Here is a 25,403-nt window from a genome sequence, read left to right as displayed (position 1 = left end):
TAATTTATCAAGGCCAATCCACCTAACTCGCACATCTTTGGACTGTGGGAGGAAACCAGAGGAAACCCACGCAGACACGGGGAGAACGTGCAGACTCCGCACAGACAGTGACCCAAGCTGGGAATCGAACATGGGAGCCTGGCACTATGAAGCCATAGTGCTATCCACTTGTGCTACCGTGCTATACTTAACCTATACATAAAACAGCTGCGATAATCTGCAGGCAGTCAGCACCAAAGGTGTATTACACCCACAAGGTACACATACAGCTGGAAAGATTATTTAACTTCATTATGGATAAATTCACTGCAGCTACTCAATAGAGAACTGAACCACCATTAGAATATTCTCACCCAACAGCCAGCAGGATATTCAAAACGTAACATTTGAGGAATTCTGGCCGTTATCTTTTAATGGGAGCAGCAGGTGCCAGGTATTCAAGGTAGCAGCAACGGTGAAAGCTTTGCCACCGTGACAATACTCCCAGTTGCCACAAGAAAGATGCAGAGACACAGGCAGCACATCAGTGTTTTATTCTTATAAAATCCTATTCACAATACAATGCACATTTAAATTGAAGGGATAAATAAAACGATACTCTTTACACCAAAAACATTTGTTTTTAAAACCTTGACAAACCGCAATCTTACAATCCGAAATAAGAGAAACACTCGTGTAGATAGGCCTGCTTTTCATGTACATGCTTTGTTCCAGAGTGTGGGTGAAGGTCAAGTCCGCCAAGTTAAAGCAGCTTATCCAGGTTAAACAAACCTGGTTTATTTGGAATCGCTAGATTTCGGAGCGCAGCTCCTTCCTCGGGTGACTCACCTGCTGAAGGAGCTACGCTCCGAAAGCTAGTGATTCCAAATAAACCTGCTGGACTTTAACCTGGTGTTGTAAGACTCCTTACTGTGCCCACCCCAGTCCAACGCCGGCAACTCCACATCGATTAGGGGCTGTTTAGCACAGGGCTAAATCGCTGGCTTTGAAAGCAGACCAAGGCAGGCCAGCAGCCCCGACTTGGGAGAAGTCGCTTAAAAAAAAAAGAGTAAAAACTTGTATAAAATCTCAAGTTAAAAACCAAAACACACCCTAATCAGATAGGTGATGGGGCTGTAATTGAGTAAACCCATCTCAGAGACTTCAAGAAGAATGGAAGCCAGCACAAGGCGTCGTCTTGTTATCATTTAAAATACACTCCGACTGCCGTTCGCTACTCTGCCCATAAGCTTCTTGAAGAGCAGCAGCAATTTAAAATTCCACTTGAATTTTCTCCTCGACCTCGGCGTTTCAGTTAGTTTTGCTGTGACCGTCTATCAAACTGGAGCACGTTAGTGTTAACAGCGGCACCGGATGGTGCTGGAATATATACATCACTCCCCACACTGCAGCTTCCAGAGATACATCAAGACAATCTGCACTGAACAAAACGTAACGAAAAAACATCACAGTCCGAGAATGGGTCTCGGGAACACTAAGGGAAATAGGGAAGGGGCTCTGTAGACTCACCGAAGATTTTTGGGGTAACGTTTATGCCGCACACACCCTATTTTGATTACCGAGTCATGGCAGTGGTAATTATTAAAACCCTTTTAAAAAAAAAAAAAAAAAAATAGTATACGCCTTAAAAACACTCAAGGAAGGCCTCTTTGTAAAATGTTCCCCATCAACACCTTGTCGTGAAGAGCATATTCAACATCCTTCTCCTCAATTTTCAGGGCTACCTGAGGAGGAAAGAGCAGGATAAGATTAGTTCAGCGTCGACTGGTTAAACAGATCAGTGTCACCCTGCCCCCCCCCCGGCCATTTTTAATTATTACCATCCAGTCCGGACGGTGTGAAATAAGGTGCCAGACCTTAGCCAACCCAACTTGTTGGCCTGAGAAGAGTGTGGGGCACTTGTTCCAAGACATCAGGTCAGCAAACATTAAATACAGTACAGAAGGGGGCCATTCAGCCCATCGAGTCTGCACCACCCCTCTGAAAGAGCACTCTACCTCGGCCCACTTTACTGCACCATCCCTGTAACCCTCCCCCGCGCATCGATCACGACACGAAGGGGCAATTTGGCATGGCCGAGCCACCTGTTACGGTTGCTATGGAGATCAGGTGCACATGTGGTGGTGGTGGTGGTGGTGGGGGGGGGGGATAAGTAACTATAAAAGTTCACCCAGCCCAAATGACCGGTTTCCTGACCCTACCAGTTATCGGCCAGTCCGAGCAGAGAGGAGCGGTGCTCTGCAGCAGGAGACCGGTGTTCTGTCTCAGCTCCAAGGGCCGGCTAACATAATGCAATCACAGGACCGGATTCACACAAGGACAGGAAACGCAGACAAATCGCAGGCTCCCAGGTACCTGTACTCGCACTGCAATTAGAAAGGCGGCCGTGCTACGGCAGCAGGAACAGATGAGGCAGTGATGGTGCCCGTGTCAGCACAGTATACCAGGTGCAGCATCATTGGAGGGGTTTTTCTGGGTCACGGGCAAACCGGACCATCAGCATTTCCATACCGACCAACAGTTCTATTCCCGCACCGCGTGCCTAGGTCAAAACCTCCTGATATCTTACCATTGGCAGCGTCAGGGGTTGGGTCATTGCTAAAGTGGGTCTCCCACGATTTAGCAGGTGGAAAGTTAAGTCTCAGCGAATGATGCTGTAGGTGCGAGTATGGGGACCGACGGCAGAATACAAATATCACTGAAGCATCTCAAAGGCATTTCACAGAAGCGTTAACAAAATTTGACACCGAGTCAAAAGTTGGTCAGAGTGGTTTCATTTTTTAAGTGACGCCTTAAAAAGGAGAGGAGAGAGGGGTCAATGGAGCAAATTCCAGAACCTGAGGTTTCAGCAGTGGAGGAACTGTGCACCACTCATCACTAATTCAACACATTACAGATCAACGCTGTTTAGCATCGCCAATAAGTTCAATTCAGGCCGCCGTACCTTTGTGAGTCGAGCTTCTTTTGATCGCTTAAGCGACACGATTCCCCTGGATTCCAGAAGGCTGCAGAGCGACACGCATTCCGACTGATCCACCCCAGACATCTGGTGCTGTCTGCAAACTTTACTGTACGTGTCATGGAGCTGCAACACAGACCCTCATAAATACCCTCCTAGCAAGTGTGCTCTCATAACAAGACAAGGGTTTTTAAAGTAAAATCCACAGTAACGTTTATAATCATGAATGGTTCAGATAGACAGTGGATACATTTTTCCCCAATGACTGGAGGGTCGCCAACAAGTTGGCATGGATTAATTTGGTGACTAGCGAAAGAATCAGAGACAATGGGGAAAAGCTAGATCGAGAGGGAATCCATTCAGATTCATCAGTAACAGTCAAAGGGGAATTGGCTATGCACCTTGACGCAGAATTGCAAAGAAATGGAGAAAGGGCAAGGGAGTGGGACTAAATCTTTTGAAAGAGCGGTCGTACACCTGATGGGACGAAGGGCCTCATTCCATGTTTTATTCTTCACGATTCCATGAAAACGGATGACAAGCATCGGCCTATCGCATGCTCCAAGTTACAAAACTGCAGCTCACAGCTAAAGCACTGAGCAGTAGCTGAAAGCAGCACAGGGTGGGACAGCAAGTGCGATAATGACCAACTAAATATCACTTTTTACAGTCTTGGGGTGCAATGGGGGTAACGTGTGGTCCCCCCCCAGTCCCACTTCGTGACTTGATGGCCAAGGGAGGAGTGTTCAGAACACGGCCAAAAACAGGTCGAGTATCAGTCTGTAAACCCTTCCAATACAGCTGATGGCAGGTGGCAAATGAGAGTTTCCTGTACAGTCGCAGAAGGCACCGGCAAATTATGCCTACCATTCCAATGGAAGTAAATGGCTGCTAACACCCTCTTGGGGCATGGTAGCAGAAAGAGTGGATATACAGGGGCCAGAACTATCTCGCTCTTCATCGAAATAGTGACATGGGGACTTCTTCCAGCGAGCACAGGGCTAAATCGCTGGCTTTGAAAGCAGACCAGACCAGCAGCACGGTTCAATTCACAGTAACTTCATTTGAAGCCTACTTGTGACAATAAGCCATTTTCATTTCATTTTTCATTTCAGTTTAACTTCCCAACTTTGAGGAGAAAAAAAAGTTCCATTGATCTACAAACTTGCACTGTTATTTACACGGAAGAAATTCCAACAGGCGTGGCCCGGTTTACCTTTCCGAGTGTAAACTCCTTCACTTTCGACTGCCTGGTCAGGAGGAGCAGCGAACAGACCAGCAGCTTCTGCTGCAGAGGAAAGCATTCATCCGACCCCGAGCTGGACTTCATCCGGTCGCCATCGACTTCGGAAACGACCTGGGAAACGTGGAGCAATCCCACCTTCTTCAGGCCTGGGGACGGAGCAGGCGAGTCTGCTTCACAATGGAAAAATAACCCAAGTGAATGGAAGGAGTCAAACTGGGCATTCCACTTCAAACATCAGAGCAGAAATCAATCGTTGCAATGACTAACCCTTTAAAGCATCAACAAAAAATCCATTCAAACGGTGGACAGCCGTTGTGTTAAGCAAACCTGAAATCACTACTTAGGGGATAGTGCAAGCAGTACTCTGCATCTAATTGTGCTGTACCCAACTCTGGTGCTGCTGAAAGTCTACATTTTCTATCCATCAGCACTCTGGCTTTGATGTGGGGGACCATCCCACCAACGGGCTAATGGGGTTTCCCATTGTGGACACCCCCACTCCGTCGGAAAATCCGCAGGCCGTGCGCGCTGCTGGTAAAGCGGAGACTCCTGCCCCAGAATTTTGGGAATATTTCACAGTTGATGGAGGATCTACAGTAAGCCACGTGTAACTCTTCTGCAGTGGAGGGCAGCACAATGGCGCCAGTGGTTAGCACTGCTGCCTCACGGCGCCGAGGTCCCAGGTTCGATCCCATCTCTGGGTCACTGTCCCGTGTGGAGTTTGCACATTCTCCCCATGTCTGCGTGGGTTTCGCCCCCACAACCCAAAGATGTGCAGGCCGGGTGGATTGGTCACGCTAAATTGCTCCTTAATTGGAAAAAAGAAATTGGATATTTTAAATTTATAATTTAAAAAAAAACAAAACTCTTCTGGAGTGGGCATCACCTGTACCCATAAGGCAGCTGCTAGGTTAACATCTCACTAATAATTAACACCCGGGCCTGGAGCTATTAAACGTCCAGAAATCCACAGGGACGTCAATGGGAGAATGGACATCGATCACGAGTCTGGAGCCGGGCAAATTTTCTGGTCACCAGGACAGTGGTAGAATCTTCACCTCACTTCTACCTGGCTGCAATTGGGTAAGACCAGGGAATAGTGTTGGCACCTCCCTGCTCTGGATGGCGTCATTCCTCACAGGATAAGCCGCCAATCCTGGGACAGGAGGGGTAGAATGCAAACTGCGGTTCCAGTTCAATGTGCGCGTCAGCCGGGAGGCAAGCGACAAGTCAGCGTTGCACAGATGGCCGTTTGGCCAAACAAATCTATTGCCAAATCTCTGTGGAACAACCAACTAGTCTCGTTCTCCCACTCTATCCCAATTGAGCCACAATTAAAGGGTTGCATCCAGTTCTTATCACACTTCGGAAAGGAAACGAGTGATTTACTGAAATAGTTCTGGAATGAGGGTTAGGCTGCAGAGGCCAAGATTGTTCCCCTTGGAGGCCAAGGGAAATTTGGCAACGGTGTACAAGAAATGGCAGGTTTAGATAAAGCAGACCGGGCGACTTCCGGTGGCGGCTATGAAGGAGTAAGTCGCACATTTGGTGGCTCCCGCTCGGGTCGGACTTTTGGACCTTTCCCCCCCGATTTTCTACTGGACTTGAATTGTAAGAGTGAAGACAGAGGCAATTGTGTACTGAATTCCCACATCGGTGCATGGAGAGAAGGACCAGGAGTGCTCGTAAAGGCAGATACAGAAAGACAGAGAAGGCTTGGGCTGAAGCTGCAGCGGGAGACAGCATGGCGGAGGACCGGACCTCTGGTTTGTCGACCCAGTGGTCAACGGAGCCGCTGATGCAAGTTATTCAGGAAGGCTTTGCCAAGCAGAAACAGGACTGCTTGGACCCGATAAAAGAGTTGATCGAGCGGCTGGAGCTCAGATTGGACGCCCAAGATCGGGCGATCCAGAAGGTGGAGAAGGCGCTGGCTGAGCAGGAGGAACGTCAAACTGCGGTGGAGTTGGAGGTGGGGATGCTGAGAGACCAGCAGAAGCAGCTCCTGGAGAAGATCTAGAGAACAGGTCCCGCCTGCAGAACTTGAGAATCGTTGGGCTCCCGGAGGGGCCCGAAGGAGCGGATGCTGGGGCATACATCGCAGATATGTTTGAGAAGCTGCTGGGGGATGGGGCATTCTCCAGACCCTTGGAGGTGGACAGGGTGGTCAGATTCCACAGGTGCTTGGATACGGAGCGCATTCTACAGTGGGCCAAGCAGACACGGAGCTGTAAGTGGGACAATAGTATCCTGCGGGTCTACCAGGACCGGAGTGTGGAGGTGGCCAGGAGAAGAGCAGGCTTCAACCAGATTAGGTCGATCCTTTTAAAGAAACAGGTGAAGTTTGGACTGTTGTATCCAGCCCATCTCTGGGTCACGTACGAGGAACAGCACTTTTATTTTGAGTCGCCTGAGGACACACTGGATTTCGAGAAAAGGAAAGGATTGATGGTAGACTGAGAACTTTTGAACTTTGCTGCAACATTCATGTGTTTTTTTTTATTTTTGTTTCTGTTCTTTTTTAAAAAAAAAAAAAAAAGTTTCTTGTTTCGTGGAAGCTGTTTGGAATGCCTTCTGTATTGATTTGGGACCAGTGGCAGAGCTGAGTGAGTTAAGGTTTTCATTTGCACTGTTGGGGAATGGAGGTGTGCTTGTTTATCATAGATCATAGAATTTACAGTGTAGAAGGAGGCCATTCGACCCATCGAGTCTGCTCCAGCTCTTGGAAAGAGCACCCTATCCAAGGTCAACACCTACACCCTATCCCCATAACCCAGTAACCTCACCCAACACCAAGGGCAATTTTGGACACTAAGGGCAATTTATCATGGCCAATCCACCTAACCTGCACATCTTTGGACTGTGGGAGGAAACCGGAGCACCCGGAGGAAACCCACGCACACACGGGGAGGATGTGCAGACTCCGCACAGACAGTGACCCAAGCCGGAATCGAACCTGGGACCCTGGAGCTGTGAAGCAATTGTGCTATCCACAATGCTACCCCTAGATGTGTGTTTTTCTGTTGGGCAATTGTGTGGGGATTGTTTGATGTTAGTGTTTTGTACTGGGGGAGGGGGGTGTTCTGCGGACGAGGGAGTCTTGAGCAAAGGGACAGAGATGAGGTTGGGGGCAGAGACTGCCTGGGGGCAGGCCGGTGGAGTCGGGCCCAAAAAGAGGGATGGCTGATCGGCGAAGGGAGGGGGAGCAATGAGCCCCCCAACTAGGCTGATCACCTGGAATGTTCGAGAGTTAAATGGGCCAGTCAAGAGGGGACGTGTGTTCGCGCATCTTAGGGGACTGAAGGCGGACATTGTAATGTTGCAGGAGACGCACCTTAGGGTAACTGACCAGATTAGATTGAGAAAAGGCTGGGTCAGTCAGGTCTTTCACTTGGGACTGGATTCAAAGACTAGAGGGGTCGCGATCCTGTTCAATAAGCAGGTGGAGTTTGAGGCGGGTAGAATAGTCTCGGATGTGGGAGGTCGGTACATTATGGTCAGTGGGAAACCGGAGGGGGTGCAGGTGGTATTAGTGAATGTGTATGTGCCAAATTGGGATGATGTGGAGTTGATAAAGAGGATGCTGGGGAAGATACCGGACCTGGACTCGTACAGGTTGGTCATGGGAGGGGACTTCAACACAGTTATTGATCCTGGCTTGGACCGGTCAAGCTCGAAAACGGGTAAGGTGCCAGCAATGGCAAAGGATCTAAAAGGGTTCATGGAGCAGATGGGTGGATCCATGGAGATTTGGGCAGCCGAGGGTGAAGGAGTTCTCCTTCTACTCACACGTGCCTAAAGTGTACTCCTGGAACTATTTCTTCATTTTGAGCAGGGCCTTGCTGGCAGGGGTGGTGGACACGGGGTACTGGGCGATCACAATCTCAGACCATGCTCCGCACTGGGTTGACCTGCAGGTTAGTAAAGACAATAACCCGCACTGGAGGTTAGATGTAGGACTTTTGGCTGACGAAGGGGTGTGCGAGCGGCTGAGGAAATGTATTCAGATCTACCTGCAGGTCAACAACACGGGGGAAATTTCAGCAGCGGTGGTCTGGGAAGCACTGAAGGCGGTGGTCAGAGGGGAGCTGATCTCGATACGGGCCCACAGGGAGAAGGTGGACAGGGCAGAGACAGACCGACTGGTAAAGGAGATACCACAGATCGACAGGAGGTATGCGGAGACCCCAGAGGCAGGGCTTTTAAGGGAACGGCGGAGGCTACAGGCGGAGTTTGGCTTGTTAACCACAGGAAGGGTGGTGGAGCATCTGAGAAAGGCGAGGGGGGCGATCTAGGAGTATGGAGAAAAGGCCAGCAGAATGCTTGCACAGCAGCTTAGAAAGAGGGAGGCGGCCAGGGAGATAGGGAAAGTAAATGACTGAGATGGGAACCTGGTTGGAGATTCAGCAGGGGTAAATAAGGCATTTAGGGATTTCTACAGTAGGCTGTATAGGTCGGGCCCCGTGGGATGAGGCACTTCTTGAGGGGGTTGAATTTCCCAAAGGGGGATGGGGAGCTGGTAGAAGGGCTGGGGGCCCCAATCGGTTTTGAAGAGATAGTGGAGGGTCTGAAGGCCATGCAGTCGGGTAAAGCCCCAGGGCCGGACGGGTACCCAGTGGAGTTTTATAACAAGTTCTGTAGGATATTGGGGCAGGTGTAGATGAAGATGTTCAATGAGGCAAGGGAAAGAGGGGTGATGCCCCTGACGATGTCACAGGCCAGGATTTCGCTGATTCTGAAGTGGGACAAGAACCCGGAGCTGTGTGGGTCCTACAGGCCGATATCCCTGTTGAATGTGGATGCTAAATTGCTGGCCAAAAGTTTGTCCACCAGGATTGAGGATTGTGTTCCAGACGTTATTGGGGAGGACCAGGCGGGGTTTGTTAAGGGTAGGCAGTTGGTGGCTAATGTAAGATGATAAAAAAATTTAAGGTGTTTGACAGAAGTAGTAATGGCAACAGGAGGAAAAAAAACATTTTTATACATTGGCTGTTAGGATGTGGAACCCGGGACAGCACGGTGGCACAGTGGTTAACACTGCTGCCTCACTGCACTGAGGTCCCAGGTTCGATCCCGGCACTGGGTCACTGTCGTGTGGAGTTTGCACATTCTCCCCGTGTCTGCGTGGATCTCACCCCCACAACCCAAAGATGTGCAGGGTAGGTGGATTGGTCATGCTAAATTGCCCCTCAATTAGAAACAAAAAGAATCAGGTACACATGTTGAATTGTCTCGCAGAGAGCTGGCACAGAAATGGCAGGCCGAAAGGCCTCATTGCTTAGTATAATCATTCAGCAATTAACATTTCCAAGTTTGCCAGCTTTATCTTCTTGAAAGTGACAATAGTTCTCAGACAACGGATTGAAATGTTCTACCCCTAAGAGCTTACGTTCCAACACTGGCTTTGTTGTAGTTTGGTTCCGAACGTTTGACTCTACAATCTCCACAGCACGCCTGTAAGTATGATCAATAGAATGAATTAAAATCATTAGCAACCGGTGAATCTTTCATTTAAAATTAAAAAGTGCATTTATAAAACCCCAAACAAATTCAAACTTCTGGAGCCCAATTTACTTTTCGTACAACTACCCGCCAGTTATTCACAAGATATTAAGGTGCACAAGGAGTCCCAAAACACGTTCCGTCCTGTCTCGTTGGCTCCACTTACTTTTGTACCGTGTGAAACATACATATGATAGTGAAGGCCCTCCTCAATCACTCTCCCAATTGTGCCGTGAAAAAATATTCAAAATTCATGTAATTTAAAAAAAACTAAATTGAGTACCCAATAATTTGTTTTCCAATTAAGGAGCAATTTAGCATGCCCAATCCACCTACCCTGCACATCTGTTGGGTTGTGGGGGCGAAACCCATGCAGACACGGGGAGAATGTGCAAACTCCACACGGACAGTGACCCGGGGCCAGGATCAAAGACGGGTCCTCAGCGTCCTGAGGCAGCAGTGCTAACCACTGTGCCACCGTGCTGCCTGCAAAATTCATGTAATTAAACTAAAACTAACCTTGGTCTTCAGCTCGGTGGTTGGCATCTACACGACCCAATGAAGCTTGGGCCGGCTGAGAAAGAGCCGCGCAGGCGTGGTTTCGATTTTTAAATGTTGGCCAGGCCCATGTGCTTGACCAAAGGGACAAAGATCCCATACGTCTGCACAAAAAGCGAAAATGCAAAAAAAGAAGGGGGAACATAACCCTGGGAGAGGTTTAAAAAAAAAAACAGGAGGGGACAAGGAGAAGTTAAAAACGAAGTTCCTAATGAGGGAAGGAGACAGAGAAAATAGGGCGTCTGCCTCAAACTTCTTTATCGTACATAGAGGTGTGTCATGACATAGAAAAGGTTGGGAATTGCTGGGATAGACAGAGGTTGCTTCTCCTGGTTGGAAATCCTAAAGTAGCAAAGTCCACATCAGCTTCAAAGGTCCATCTCACAACAGGAGCCGTTTTTGGCTAATTTGACGCTTGGTTTTCAGACTGATTTGAGAACCGTTCCACTCTCTTCACCCATTTTGCATTTAGAACACAGCCTCAAACTTTAACAGACAATTAAACTGATCTCCATTTCCTACCTGCACATGTCCAAGGCTTTGCGAGCATCTCCAGACACAGATGAAACCTTGCGAGCACAGAACTGAACGGCAACAGAGTCAAAGACATTCTCCCCAGAAACCTATTTTAAAAAAAAAAAAGCGTCAGTAGTGAGCCTCCGATGCCGTCCTCGCACTGGCATCGTGGACTGGAGCACACAACCGTGAAGTGGGACGTCTCAAAGATCTGTGCCCACATTGTTACAACCGTGTGTACGTGCGTGCTCCAATATTTAAAATTATGAGACAAATTAGCACGAGGAAGCAACCCAATAACAGGCAGAGGCTTTTTTTAAATACCTGATTCAGTCTGTCCTGTACAATGGCCACAATCTGCTCCCTGGAATACGGAGCAAAATTCAGGAGCTCGGGTTTACACTTGGGTCGGGCTTGAAGTCGGGGGAGGATGCGGTCCGTAAGGTCCAGTGCATTCGCAATTCCTGAGGAGAGAAATCGCAATTCAGCTCAAACGGACTTTGGTCACCAGCCCTTTCCGCTCCTATTACTGGAGCTGACACCCAGTTTCTAGTCAAATTGAAATTCTGGAACTACATTGATACATCAATATTAAACCTTTTCCAAATAGACCAAATTCTGATGATGGGTCATCAATCTGAGAAGGTGACTCCGCTTCTCCCTCCAGATGCTGTCAGAATTGCTGATTAGTTGCAAGATTTGTTTAAATTCTAGATTTCTAGCATTCAAAGTGCTGTGAACACTCCAGATTAATGCACCAACATTTACGCGGTCAGGCAATGGTCCACTGCCACTAAGCAGTGCTAACCACTTTCAAGCATACAAGGTAGCCCCCAGAAAAGCTTAACCTTCCACCCAATAAGCCAAAACAAGTGAGCTGTAAAGCAACTTTAAAAACACACAAACTTATCATTCCGGCACAGGCTCCGACCATCAGAGAGAGCACTGTAGGTTGCAGGTTCATACCTGTAGCCGGGTACAGATTAAAGGAGGCCCACAATTATTGGTGGCCTTTGGAACGTCTGCTGTTCCATGCGCATCTGTTTGGCGAGTTACTAATTGAGGATGGACGGATTGCTGTCGCCTTATTCCCCAAACTTCAGCAAAATAAAGGCAAGAGAATGAAGGTAGGAAGCAGGGTGTTCTTCCCTGCCTTGTAAGCTATACTAAAAGATTTATTTAAGAATGGATTAGTTCCCGCCTCACCGTCTCGGTGAACGGGTGGCCCTGCCTCCACTTGGCAATTATCCACAGTGTGTGGGCTCTGGTCAGCCCATTGCAACTTTGCCGTATGTTATCCAGGAGCAACAAACTGGTACGGCTTTGTGAGGCCATCGATAAACGAGCTGGCCACTTCCCAAAGAGGTGGAAAGCCAACGACCCCCCACCCCCAGGCAAGTTTCCACCCGCCCCCCTCCCCCACCACTGACGGCCCTGCATTCAGATGCCGAGGCCCCAACACTCACGGAACTTGTTCCCGCTGTCCCTCTCCTCCTTAGAGATGCTAAACTCTTTGACAAAGGTGTTGCCCACCCTGTCCTAATATCACGTATGCGGCTCAGCTTTATGTCTGCTGATCCGTGGCAATAGATCTCCAGCAGGTTCTGCCAGCCAAGAATAGCACTTTAGAGAAAACATTAAAAGCAAGTGCAAAACAAGCAGATAAATATTGCTGCTCAGACACCTGGCAGCCTATCACTTTGGGACTAAAAGGTTACACGTGAATATGAATGAATAACCACGGCCTTGCGTTTTGGTTGGGATTTCCAGGCCCCTCCCACCGGCAGGATCTTCCAGTCACGCCGAAGTCAATGGACCTTTGAATAGCTCGCTGCATTTTCTGGCCCTGCCCCCACCACGACAGGGCTGGAAAATTCCACCCAGTGTCTTTGTCCACTATTTTATTTATTAAAAGTGGCTAACCCAGCTAACCTCAAAGACCAACTGCCTTGCCCGCTTGTTAACACCAGCAGCAGTAATGTCTACTCTTTGATCCAAAAGTCCGGGGTCAGCGCGATACCTTGACAGATCTTACCGATCAGCACGAGCCTAGAGTTGGTCAGCCACGGCCACTCAAACAGCCGGTAGAGGATATCCTGCGCCTTGCTGTCCAGCTGATCCATCTCATCCAGGATCAAGAGGCTGCGAATAAACAACAGCTTCCTCAGAATCAACAGCAACTGTTAAAAGTTTCACTCGGCCCACGAGGTGCCACACGCACCTTATTCAGAGACCCAACTCTCACGAGGACCTTATCCCACTCTACAACATGCTTCCTTCTATTTCTTTCTCCCCCATATACATAGCTAACTTTCCCTTAAATATATCCGTCCTATTGGCTTCACCTATTCCACGCAGTAGCAAATTTCATTTTCAAACCATTCTTTGGAAAATGATGTTTTTCCCGAATTCCCTATTGGATTTATTGGAGACTATTTACAGCGAGCATATTTCATAGCCTTGTTTTCTCCAACCCCTCCACCTTCAAAAGTGTGCATACTTTGTTTGCTCCTTTACAGTAAATGCTATGAATCGATTAGTCCCTATGTATATTACAACGACAGACATACGAGTTCCTGTTGCCCCTCGATTAAGCTTCAACAGTGCCATATGAAAATCATGCAGTACATAGAACATACAGTGCAGAAGGAGGCCATTCGGCCCATCGAGTCTGCACCGACCCACTTAAAGCCCTCACTTCCACCCTATCCCCGTAACCCATCCTAACCTTTTTGGCCACATGATAAATTTGGAAATTTATCATGGCCAATCCACCTAACATCATACAGTGCCCATTTTGCTGATGCTATCGCTCTGAACGTGGTACTGATTAATCTTGTACAGCCACTCAAATCCAGCTCTCTTTTGAAAGTTACTATTGAATCTGCTTCCACCACCTTTTCAAGCAGTGGATTCCGCAATGCATCTCGCTGAATATATATTTTAAAATATAATTTTCTTCCCTGATCTTACATTCATCTCCCTGGTTAACACCCTTGCAGCTCGTGGGCACGGCCTACCCAATTATTATCTTTTTCCAATTAAGGGGCAATTTAGCGTGGCCAATCCACCTAACCTGCACATCTTTGGGTTGTGGGGGTGAAACCCAAGCAGACACGGGGAGAATGTGCAAACTCCACACGGATAGTGACCCGGGATCGAACCCGGGTCCTCAGCGCCGTAGACAGCAGTACTAACCACTGCGTCGCCCAAAACCCCTCAATTTAAAATTCTTCCACAACCTTCCCCACACAGAAACACGCAGGTCGCTGTTCCCCCACCAAAACAGATGATTTCCAGGAGACACTTACACCATTGGACCCGGGCTGGTGAGTTTATTTTCCAGTTTCCTTGGAAAATCTTTTCCTGCACAACGAAGCTTGCTCTCTCCAAATAGTTTGTCTACGATTGAACGGAAAATGGTCTGTGAGCTCCTCAGCGACATACAGTTAATGGAAATGACGATGGTGTCCCCAAGCGTGCCCTGTAATACAAAAGGAGTGTTCACAATTATACAACTCTCCCTTCCCCCTGCCATTATCTCCTTTTGTGAAAAGACTGGCTTCTAGTGGAGGGAGTACCATTAACCAGCAAATTATTTCATCAAGGCGAGGTGGTGGGGGCACGGTTTGGAGGTCATAAATATATACAGGATAGACAGTCGTAATCCCATTGGGGAATTGAAGAAAAACTTTCTGCACTCAGTAGAATTTGCTGCAACTGGGAGTAGCAAACAGCACAAGTGCATTTAATGGGGCACTAGTTAAATGAGGGTGAAACTACTAAAAGGATATGCTAGTGGGGGTAGGCAAAGAGGGGCTGGAGGAGGCCAACTGTTGGTTAGAATACCCTGCTGCTGTGTAGTAAATATGGTATTCACAGGGGCAGGGTACTAGTCACAGCTCACAACACAGAAGACACACAACTGTATCAACCCCATTGAAGTTTAAAAAAAATAAGTGTCCAATTCTATTTTTTCCAGTTAAGGGGCAATTTAGTGTGGTCAATCCACCTAATCTGCACATCTTTGGGTTGTGGGGGTGAGACCCACATACACACACAGGGAGAACATGCAAAACTCCACAGTGATCCAGTGCCACGATCGAACCCTGTGAAGTGCAAACTCCGCAGTCACCCAAGGACTGAATTGAACCCGGGTCCCCGGGGTAGCAGTACCAGCCAACACTTGGTCAACTGACCATTCATACTCAACAAACGTGCTGAGCTCAAATGTAAATATTTTACTTATCCATCATCTCCCCCTCCAAAGACATTGTTTTCTTCCCAGCATACAGTTCTACAGAGGTCAGGCACTCTCCAGGGTCACGCTCACATTCTTCAGCAAACGTGGGGCATTCAACCCCAGGCCAGTTCTCTCCTTTTTTTTTTTAAAAAAGAGAAAAACCTCTGGATGACGTGCTAGCTCATTTCAATTTTGTGGGTCACGTGCCGCTGATTTCCATCCATGTAGCTTTTTCGCTACCGGTATGACTGAAGGGATACACACGCAAAGCAAGGGCAAGTGAGGTGTGTGCTGATTGCTCACATTTAGACTGCGAGGGCAGCACGCTAGTTAGCTACAGGGACCCGGGTTCAATTTCGGCTTTGGTGACAGTTTGAGTCTGCACATTCTCCCCATGTCTGCGTGGGTTTCCTCCGCTTTCCTCCCACAGTCCAAAGATGTGCAGGTTAGAAGAATTGGCCATGCTAAATTTCCCCTTACTGTCCAGGGATGTGTAGGTTAGGCGAATTGGCCATGCTAAGTTTCCCCTTACTGTCCAAGGATGTGTAGGTTGGGTGAAGGCGTTATTGGGACAGGGCAGGGAAGTGAGCTTAGGTGGAGTGCTCTTTCAGAGGGTCAGTGCAGACTTGATGGGCCACATGGCCGCCTTCTGCATTGTAAGGGACGCTGTGACTCTGAGAGCAGTGTGCTCCCTTCGCATCCAAAGTGTAAATACTTAGTTTGTTTGTTCCATTTGATGTCGAAGACAGTGCTATTAATAATAAAGTTGGCCGGGGTGGCACGTCGGCACAGTGGTTAGCACTGCTGCCTCACAGTGCTGAGGGCCCAGAGTTCAATACCGGCCCCAGGAGATTGTGGAGTTTCCACTCTCCCAGTATCTGCGTGGGTCTCACTCCCACAACCCAAAGACCTGCAGGGTAGGTGAATTGGCTGCGCTTAATTAGAGAAAAAAAAGTCGCCCTTGTTCCACACGACCAGAGGCTGCTTTCCCCTTTGAGGGGGAGAGCTGACTGGTGGTGATATAACCTGAGGATCACCACACCTCAGGCGAAAGGAGAGGTTGAGAAGGCGGGACCTTCATGAATAACCTCATCCGGCATGGGGATTGAACCCACGTGGTTGGCATCGCTCTGCATCACAAACCAGCTGTCCAGCCAACTGAGCTAAACCAATTGTACAACCCCGTTTAAGCTGGGGATCTGAGACTTTCTGGTCCTTTCGGCTGAGAAAGACTTTCCAATGAGCAGCTGAGGCATAAAAAGGGAAGACAAAACAAACAACGTTCGCTTGTTTCTGAAGTCTCATTCGACAAAACATCAACTCTCGCCACAGATGCGGTCACATTGACACGAGTACTTGCAGCAGTTTTATTTCAGATTCCCAGCATCTGCAGTGTTTCTTTGCTTCTGACTGCAATACCTTTAGATCTTCTATTATTCGCTCCACACACGCAGTCTTTCCTGTGCCAGGAGCGCCCGAGATGTACAGACTCCCTGGTTTTTGCTCACAGACATGGCCCACGATAAACCGAGAGATGGCTTCAGTTTCATCCTCACGTGCTAGAAGGCGCTCTGGGATAGCCGTGTTCAGTACCTGTTTGGTCTGTTGATAACATGTACCTGAAACAGTAACCAAAAAAAGTCATTAATTGCTGGAATTCAATGGCTCTGCACAGAATCTTGTACTACATTCACTGTACAAGAGAAAGGCAGGTAAAGTGACCAAAGGGGTTTGGCATTCTTCAGCGCTCAATGGCAAATCGCACCTGCGATTTATTTCAATTACCATTTTGAGCATCCAAATTTGCCGTGCCCGGCTCTCTGGAACCCATTTGAAAACTTGTTCAAATTTACCACGTTTAGCAAAGTCAAAACAGAAATTCAGACGCATACTTCATCAAATTAGTGGACTAGATAGTTTGGATTTCAAGTGCAGGATTAATAATGCAGGACGCAAGGGATAGAAAAAGGAAGGCAGTGGGGGGAAATTTATAATTGGCTCCTTCATCCATTCCACACTCCACTGAGACACACAAATATGCAGTAACCCCAGGGGGCCACACTGCTCTGAAAACACCCAATCTCCATGTCAAGCAGAGGGGCAAACCTGGTTAATTCTTTGAAAAGAGAGCCCGAGAGTACAACTATCGGACATATTTGCTCGCCTGCCTGTAGAGAAACTAGAGAACTGTGGGTTGAGGCCCCATTCCAGACACTTGCAAACAAAGCCAGGCTGACACTCCAGTGGAGGACCGAGGGAGCACTGCACTGTCAGACGTGCTGTCTTAGCAGCTTGGCAATTCGGCAGGTAATAGGGAAGGCAAATGGAATGTTGGCCTTTTTTCCCCATAGGGAACAGAGTATAAAAATAGGAAGTCTTGCTAAAAATATACAAGGTAAAACGTTTGATCACACCTGAAATACTGCAAAAGGTTTTGGTCTCCTTCATATACTGGCAGTCTGGAGAAGGATCATGAGGTTGATCCCAGATATGGAGGGATTTTCTTATGAGAAGAGGTCGAGTAGGTTTGGCCTGTACTTACTGGGAGATTAGAAGGAAGCAACACTCTTGAGACATATAGGATTCTCAGGATGCTTGACAGGGTAGATGCTGAGGGGTGATTTCCCCTTGTGGGAGAGTCTAGGAGTAGAGGGCATAATCTCAGAGTAATGGGTCGCAGAGACACTGTGCAGGCTGGGTCAATCAGTATGTTCAAGGCTGAGATAGACAGAATTTTAATCAGTAAGGGAATCGAGGGTTACGGGGCTAAGTCGAGAAAGTAGAGTTGAGGATTATCACATCAGATCGGTCATGATCTCATTGAAAGGTGGAGCACTCGATGGGCCGAATGGCCGACTGCTGCTCCTGTGTCTTATGGTGATCAGCCCGCAGCACTGAACCAAACAAACCAGAAAATCATACATCACACATTGCAGTCAAAGAATCCAGATCAATTCGGCACCAAATGTTGATCATACCTCGCTGCGTTACATTCCTTGCAAGAGATTTCCATCCTTGGAGGGCGTTTTTTGAACATGGTGTCTCACACCCCTTGCTGAGAGGGCTTGCTGTTCGTCCTGGTGATTTACTGGCAACAAATGGATCAGCAAGTGGCTCGTGCTTTTCTGAAGAACATGCTGCCTGTTTAACCAGACTCTCATCAAATTCTAATTTCCGGCCTCTCGGAGTTGATGGAGCGATAGGCTGGTTTTCCTTCTTGTGTTTGGTTGGCGAGCACTGCAGAGGCTGGGGTACGTTACACAGGTTCTCAGTGTCTAGAAAGGTTAAAGGCGCAATCATTACAAAGGAACATTTCAACACAGAACTACCACTGTCTCCCCAGCCAGGACCCCAACCTGGACAGACACATGAAGGTCTTGGTTTTGATGGAAATCCGGTCTATCAGCAGGTCCTTCTCCTTCATGGAGGCAGGCTCCATCCAGGTACATGGTCGGCAAGATTTCTCCCTAGGTTTCCTTCATCCACTCCCCATATCGGAGCGATTCAATTTTTAACATTAAAAAAAAAATCCTCATTGTTTGATACCCACTGAAGCTGAAATAACTAACTTCTCTTCATCCTTCTATATTGCACAATGCTTTTCCGACTTCAATATCCACCCATCATCACTCTCTCCTAATTTTTCCACCCTGCACATCGAACAGGCTTGGCCTGGTCTCCTTACCCAAGGATGGCAGCATTATGGCAACATTAACTAAATCAATGAGCCGGAGACCTTGTCTAGTTCCACAGACAGGAATTGAAATCCCATCACAGCATCTGGGGTTATTTAAACTAATTGAATTAATAATTCTGCAGTAAAATGCTAGTCTAATTAATGATGACCATGAAACTAACGGATCTTCACAAAAACCAACCCATCCATCCTCACGGTGCCAAGGATCCAGGTTTGAACCTGGCCCCGAGTCACAATCATGGGAGTTTGCACATTCTCCCCGTGTCTGCGTAGGTCTCACTCCCCACAACCCTAAGATGTGCAGGGTAGGTGGAATTACCACTCTTTTGAGGTGAACCAAATATAAGAAAAGCAACAAACTTAGGGATAAAGCAAAAAAAAAAAGCCACTTCCGATAGGCGCACTGCCCAAACGTAACAAAGATCAATGGAAACGCAAAACATCAAATGAGAGTGCAATTAAAGGGGTCAATAAAGCACCCCAACCTATGCGGTGCCCACCAGGCATAGAAGGCCTTGATGGTGCCTGTGGACACCACGTGCTGCCTTTCTAGGAACACATGGCCACAAACATAGTGGGGCAGACAGTCCGTTTTCTAAATTGCCCCTTGATTGGAAAACATTTTCAAACAAAAAGCCAACCCGAACGCCCTTTACTGGAGGAAATCGCCACCCCCATCCAGCCTGGCCTACATGTGACTATAGTTCCACAGCCAAGTGATTGATTCTTAACTGCCCCTCTGAAATGGCCAAGTAAGTCATTAAGTTGTATCAACCAGTTAAAGAAAACAGGTGGATGATGGCGTAGCGGTAATGTCACTGGTCGAGTAATCCCGAGAACCAGGCCAATGCTCTTATTACATGGGTTCTCATTTAACCCTCATTTAATTCTCACCTTGGCAATTAAAAAAAAATTAGGAATTGGAAGCTAGTCTCAGTAATGGTGCCCTTGAAGCGCTCATCAATTGTTGTGGTTCACCTCTGCCCCCCCCCCCCCCCCCCCCAAATCTGGCGTTTTGATCTACATGTAACTCCAGATCCACGGCAATCTGGTTAACTTTTAATTTAGTAAACTTGTTAGTCAACTTTAAAAAAAAAACATTTTCTAACGGCTCCATGGTATCTGGCAGGAGTGTCAGGGGGACATCTGGAGGCAAATTCCCAGCGTTTGGATGGAGCAAGTTTGCGGCCCAATGATCTCTTTTGCTCCCATGTTCATGTTGGCAGAAAGTAAAAAGCCAAGAGCACTTAATCCCATTGGGAAGTCAGATTTTCGGGGATAAAAAATAGAAGAACCATATCTTAATCTGCAGTTATTAGTATTAAAAGAAAACAAAGTGTCTGGGCTGCAGATTAGACAAGGAAGGGCTCAAGAGCTGCAAACAGTCCAAGTTGCCGTCAGCGGTTTTTTTGGGGGCAGGTTAAAGAGAACAAAAAAAACATAAAGCAAACCAAAAATCAATCCTTTAAAACGCAACATTACCGAGGCGCTTCCGGGGGCTGAGAGGCAGGTTTTTGGCTGGGCAGGAGCGGTGGAACTTCTTCTTGGGGAAGTCGATGGTGGCTTGGGAGCGGCTTTTCCACATGGAAGGCATGGTGGGCGAACTAGGAGAGCAAACAGATGGGAAAGGACATGTTACAATAAAATAGAACTGGGCCAGAGAGTGATAGCAGGAAGCTGAGAGAGAGGGAAAATTAAACCCAGAACTGGGCAAAGGGAGAGATAGAAAAAGAATAAATCCAACAAATAGTGACAGGGAGAAAATTAAACCCAAAATTAAGTTAGATCAGAGAGAGAAATAAACGCAGCAAGTTTCCAGTTAACAGTAAGACAAAGTGAAAGTGAACCCAGAGCTGGGTTAAGGATTAAAGTTCACACTCAAATAAATTATTGCAATTTCAAGGACCCAGCCGGAGGAATTCAGCCCAATCTGGCGTTCGGACTGCTGACCAACAGGAGCTTTCAATCCAACCTGGAGCCCAGCTCAGCGCCAGGAGCCGGCGCTGGAATGCCCCTCACCGGTTAATGCGGGTGGTGTTGTGCCGGTGTCTCTCCCCCGGTATCTGCGTTGGCTCTCTCCCGGTGTGTGTGTGTCTCTCTCTCTCCCCCGCTTCCTGTGTCCCTCTCTCCCGGTGTCTGTCTGTGTCTCTCCGGGTGCCGGTATATCTCTGCGACGCTCTCTCTCTCTCTCTCTCCCGGTCCGTCTGCGACTCCCGCCAAACGCAAACTTCAGGTTTTGGCGCCAGCGCCGGGCCGGCCGATCTGATTGGCTCCGGCTTCACCCTCATGTAGCATTTCGCCGCCAGCCCCGCCCACACCCGCTCCTGATTGGTGCGCGGCCGGTGGGCGGGGCCTGGATCGGCAACTTTTTGGCGCGGAGCAGCCGCAACTTTGCTGTCGCCCCGTGCGGCCTGAACCTGCACTGTAGCCACCCCTTTCCCCAAGACCCCGCCCATACCAACCTTCCCCCAACACCCCCCTCCCAACACCAACCTCCCTCCCACACACCAACATTCCCCCCATACCTCAACCCCCCATCCCAACCTCCCCCCACACCTTAAACCCCCCTCCCAAGCCCCCCCCCACACCAATCTCCCCTCCCAAACCCCCCCATCAACCACCCCACCCCTCCCCACCTCAACCTCCCCCCTCCCAACTTACCCCCCACACTGCAAACCCCCCCCCATCCCAACTTCCCCACAACCCCATCCCAACCTCCCCACCACCCATCCCACACCTCCCCATCCCAACCTCTCCCCCATCCCAACCCCCCCTAACAGCCTCCCCATCCCCACCTCCCCCATCCCAACCTCCCCCCATCAACACCCCCGATTCCACCCATCCCAACTTCCCACCCCAATCCCAACCCCCCGCCCCACCCCAATCCCAACCCCCCACCCCCACTCAAACCCCCACCCAAACCAATGATTCAAGTTGTCTTTTGCCACAGTCATTCTTTTCAAAAGCGCAGCGTTTTTATTTAATGCAAAATAAAGCAAATTTTTCAGGAGAATTAGAGGTGTCACTATAACGGAAATTCTGCTGATCAGGGATTGTGACTTATTCAGACATTATTCAGCAGCATTTTATGTACTTTTTACACTATAAAGCCAGCTAGCTTACTTGAAAGCTTTCTTGGTGCTATTTATACTTTTAATAAAACAAAAGGTCAATATATTAAACAGAAATGAGGGGGGGGGGGTGACAGCCGCACGTGGGGCATTGTTTATTCCACAGACTTTCATAGAATCCCTACAGTGCAGAAAGAGTACATTTGGCCCATTAGTGTGCACCGGCCCGCCGAAAGAGCACCCTACCCTACCCTCGTAACCCCGTCTAACCTGCACATGTTCGGACTGTAGGATGAAACCCATGCAGACACGGGGAGAGTGTGCAAACCACACAGTCAGTCGCCCAAGGCTGGAATTGGACCCAGGTCCCTGGTGCTGTGAAGCACCGGGCCACCCGCATATATACTTAGTTGAAAACACATAATCAGTAAATTAAACAAATGAGGTGAGGGGGTGACAGCCCCTTTTGGGCCTTGGTGCGTTTACATGTATCTAAATCTTGTAGCATTGAGTGTCCCAATGACGGGCCTGGAAATGTGCAGGACCTCCATTCGTAGGCGAGGTGGCTGACTAAGTGCAAACTCACTGCCATCAGCTAGTCAGATCACGGTAGCAATGTGGTTAGCACAATTGCTTCACAGCTCCAGGGTCCCAGGTTCGATTCCGGCTTGGGTCACTGTCTGTGTGGAGTCTGTACATCCTCCCCGTGTGTGCGTGGGTTTCCTCCGGGTGCTCCGGTTTCCTCCCACAGTCCAAGATGTGCAGGTTAGGTGGATTGGCCATGATAAATTACCCTTAGTGTCCAAAATTGCCCTTAGTGTTGGGTGGGGTTACTGGGTTATGGGGATAGGGTGGAGGTGTTGACCTTGGGTAGGGTGCTCTTTCCAAGAGCCGGTGCAGACTCGATGGGCCGAATGGCCTCCTTCTGCACTGTAAATTCTATGTTAATCTATGTTAATAATCATGGACGGGATGTCCAGCCAATCATGCAGCAGGTATTAAGTCTATGGACTGGCCATTTTCTGGTGGGGTCATTAGACCAGGTGCCACATTTAAAGGGTTTTACCTACTCCCAGTTCCCCGACCTATCACCGTAACACCGTAACTCCACCTGACCTGCACATCTTTTAACTGTGGGAGGAAACTGGAGCACTCAGAGGAAACCCACGCAGACACGGGGAGAAAGTGCAAACTTCACAGTCACCCAAGGCTGGAATTGAACCTGGGTGCCTGGCGTTGTGAGGCAGCAGTGCTAAGGTAGCCTTGAGACTACAGCTGCCAAAACCTCTCAGCCTTTCCTCCTCTAGGTCAGTTTAAAACCTACCTCTTTGGATAATGTTTCCAAAGAGGCCCGGTACCTTATATAACACCCATGAAGTGCCTTGGGTTGTTATATGAAGTTAAAAGCACAATATAAATAGAAGTAGTTTTTGCTGATGTTATATTTGGTTTGGTGAGCAAACCCAAGACACGGTACTACTGTCCTCCCCCTGCCCAAGCTAAAGGAGCTTCTTCCGAGGGATTGGGAGCAAAAATAATGGTCAACGTCTTTGTTGTTTGAATTGAGGGTAACAGCATAAGATTCTGGCCATGGTATGCACATTCTGTTTTTATAATTTGATTAATTTACTTTGGTCATTCTGTAACTGGGCCAAATCATGTTAAAACCCGCACCAAGTCCGTCCCCCTCACCCCTGGGCTCATTGCTGCAATCCCCCAAGATATCAGCGCTACTCTAACCCTGGCTTTTTGGGCATCGTTGATTTTTTTTTTTTAATTCAAGAATTTTCATTTACAACAGACAAACTATTCAAACAAACTTTAAATTACTATAGAAAGTATCCCAGACACATCCCTACCCATCCTCACCCAGGTTCGTACCAAGATTAACTCCCTCCCCCCCCCCCCCCCCGATGCACTATCAATTACGACGAGATGAGAGTAGAGAGTAATCAAGGCTTTATTACACAGAGATGTGTGGCCTCCTACAGCTGCTGCCGAAATGGCTGCAGTTCGGAGAGCCCACACATTTATACTCCACCTACTGGGCGGAGCCAGCAGGCAGGGATCTACCCCCATACCTGTAGTACAGGGACCTTACCATAATACCCTCATCAACCTGAAACGTCAACTTCCGTTTTTCTCCTCACAGATGCTGCCTGACCAGTTGCGTATTTCCAGCATTTCCTGTTTCTATTTCAATTCCCGACGTCTGTAGTATTTTACTTTTGCAAGAATGCACTTGGTTTAAACGTGGCTACAGAAACAGCAGGAGGACTACTTTTCATGAATACACATTTGTTGACATTGGTAGACTGACCAGGTGCGCCAGATACAGATTTTCAAAATGTCATTTTCAAGATTATCAAAGTTACCTTTCATTGGATTTCTGTGCTTTTCTGTATCTGCTAATTTATTGGTGCATTATTTTTATTGCAATGATTTTTTTTGTCAGTTACAAACAGAAGCTCATCTATGAGCCATACAGCTCAGTGTTGAATTCATACATTGCAGTAGCTTATGTTGTTTGTTTTTTTATTCATTCAAGGGACATGGGCATATTACCTATCCTCAATTGTCCTTGAGAAGGTGGTGGTGAACTACCTTCTTGAACCTCTGCCATTCAAAGGGTTTAGGTATATCCACAGTGCTGTTAGGGAGTCACAGAAATTGGTCCCAGCAACAGTGAAGGAACGGCGATATAGTTCCTAAGTCAGAACAGTGCAGGTGGTGGTGTTCCCATGTACCTGCTGCCCTTGCCCTTCTAGATGGCGGTGATTGTGGGTTTGGAAGGTGCTGTCTAAGGAGCCTTGGGGAGTTCCTGCAGTGCATCTTGTAGATGGTACACACGGCTGCTACCGTGCATTGGAGGTGGAGGGAATGAATATTTGTGGAAGGGGTGCCAATAAAGCAGACTGCTTTGTGCTGGATTGTGTCAAACTTCTTGAGTGTTGTTGGAGCTGGACTCATGCAAGCAAGGGGTGAGTATTCCATTACACTCCTGATTTGTGCCTTGTAGATTGTGTACAGGCTTTGAAGAACCAGGAGAGAGTTACACACTACTGGATTTCTAGCCTCTGACCTTCTCTTGTAGCCACAGTATTTATGTGGCTAGTCCAGTTCAGCTTCGAGTCAATGGTAAGAACCAGGGTGTTGATAGTGGGGGATTCAGTGATGGTAATGCTATTGAATGTCAAGGGGTGATGGTTAGATTCTCTCTTTTGGGAGATGGTCGTTGCCTGGCATATGTGTGGTGCAAACATTACTTGCCACTTGTCAGCTCAAGCCTGAATGTCGTCCAGGTCTTGTAATGAACGTGGACTGCTTTGGTATCTGTGGTGATTGTGGGTTTGGAAGGTGCTGACTAAGAAGCCTTGGTGAGTTCCTGCAGTGCAGCTTATAGATCAAGCATTGTCAAACCCAGGGGCGCGACTCACGGGTGGGTCGCGGAGCCGTCCGTCGGCGCGCTCTCGATCGCGCAAATCCGCACGCAACAGCCGACTGCGAGCGGTCTTCAAAATGGCCAGGAACAAATAATGTGTGCCCGATCATCGGTGCACACGCGTAAAACTATACACATGCGCACCGATGATCGGGCACGCATGCGCAATGCG

General features: G+C 48.2%; 1 protein-coding gene across 3 annotated transcripts; it reads right to left on the bottom strand.

Annotated features, from left to right (window-relative positions):
- Positions 1–518: 518 nt before the first annotated feature.
- Positions 519–20,928, bottom strand: cdc6 (cell division cycle 6 homolog (S. cerevisiae)). Of its 3 annotated transcripts, none has more exons than XM_072487374.1 (12): positions 20,691–20,928; positions 20,201–20,322; positions 18,000–18,296; positions 16,441–16,640; positions 14,090–14,262; positions 12,814–12,920; positions 11,103–11,242; positions 10,785–10,885; positions 9,592–9,656; positions 4,176–4,375; positions 2,945–3,085; positions 519–1,724 (listed from the first exon to the last, which is right to left on the bottom strand). In XM_072487374.1, exons 2-12 carry the CDS (start codon positions 20,310–20,312, stop codon positions 1,635–1,637), a joined length of 1,626 nt encoding a protein of 541 aa, XP_072343475.1. In that variant the 5' UTR covers positions 20,313–20,322; positions 20,691–20,928; the 3' UTR covers positions 519–1,634. The 3 variants fall into 3 exon arrangements, with proteins under 3 accessions (XP_072343475.1, XP_072343474.1, XP_072343476.1); XM_072487373.1 differs by having other exon boundaries at positions 20,738–20,928; XM_072487375.1 differs by having other exon boundaries at positions 4,176–4,372; positions 20,738–20,928.
- Positions 20,929–25,403: the final 4,475 nt, after the last annotated feature.

The sequence above is a fragment of the Scyliorhinus torazame genome, chromosome 21, assembly GCF_047496885.1.
Source record: "Scyliorhinus torazame isolate Kashiwa2021f chromosome 21, sScyTor2.1, whole genome shotgun sequence".
NCBI classification, from domain to species: Eukaryota; Metazoa; Chordata; class Chondrichthyes; order Carcharhiniformes; family Scyliorhinidae; genus Scyliorhinus; species Scyliorhinus torazame.
The sequence above is the reverse complement of the archived record's forward strand: the minus strand, read 5'-3'. Positions and strand labels throughout refer to the sequence as shown.

What these genes read in the sequence shown, in the direction of transcription:
- cdc6 (XM_072487374.1), bottom strand. Translation starts at nt 20,312, where the DNA reads ATGCCTTCCATGTGGAAAAGCCGCTCCCAAGCCACCATCGACTTCCCC. An exon ending in TACAGGACAGACTGAATCAG is followed by an intron (nt 10,886 to 11,102) that starts GTATTTAAAAAA and finishes TTTTTAAAATAG; the next exon opens with GTTTCTGGGGAGAATGTCTT. An exon ending in AACAAAGCCAGTGTTGGAAC is followed by an intron (nt 4,376 to 9,591) that starts GTAAGCTCTTAG and finishes TCCATTGTGAAG; the next exon opens with CAGACTCGCCTGCTCCGTCC.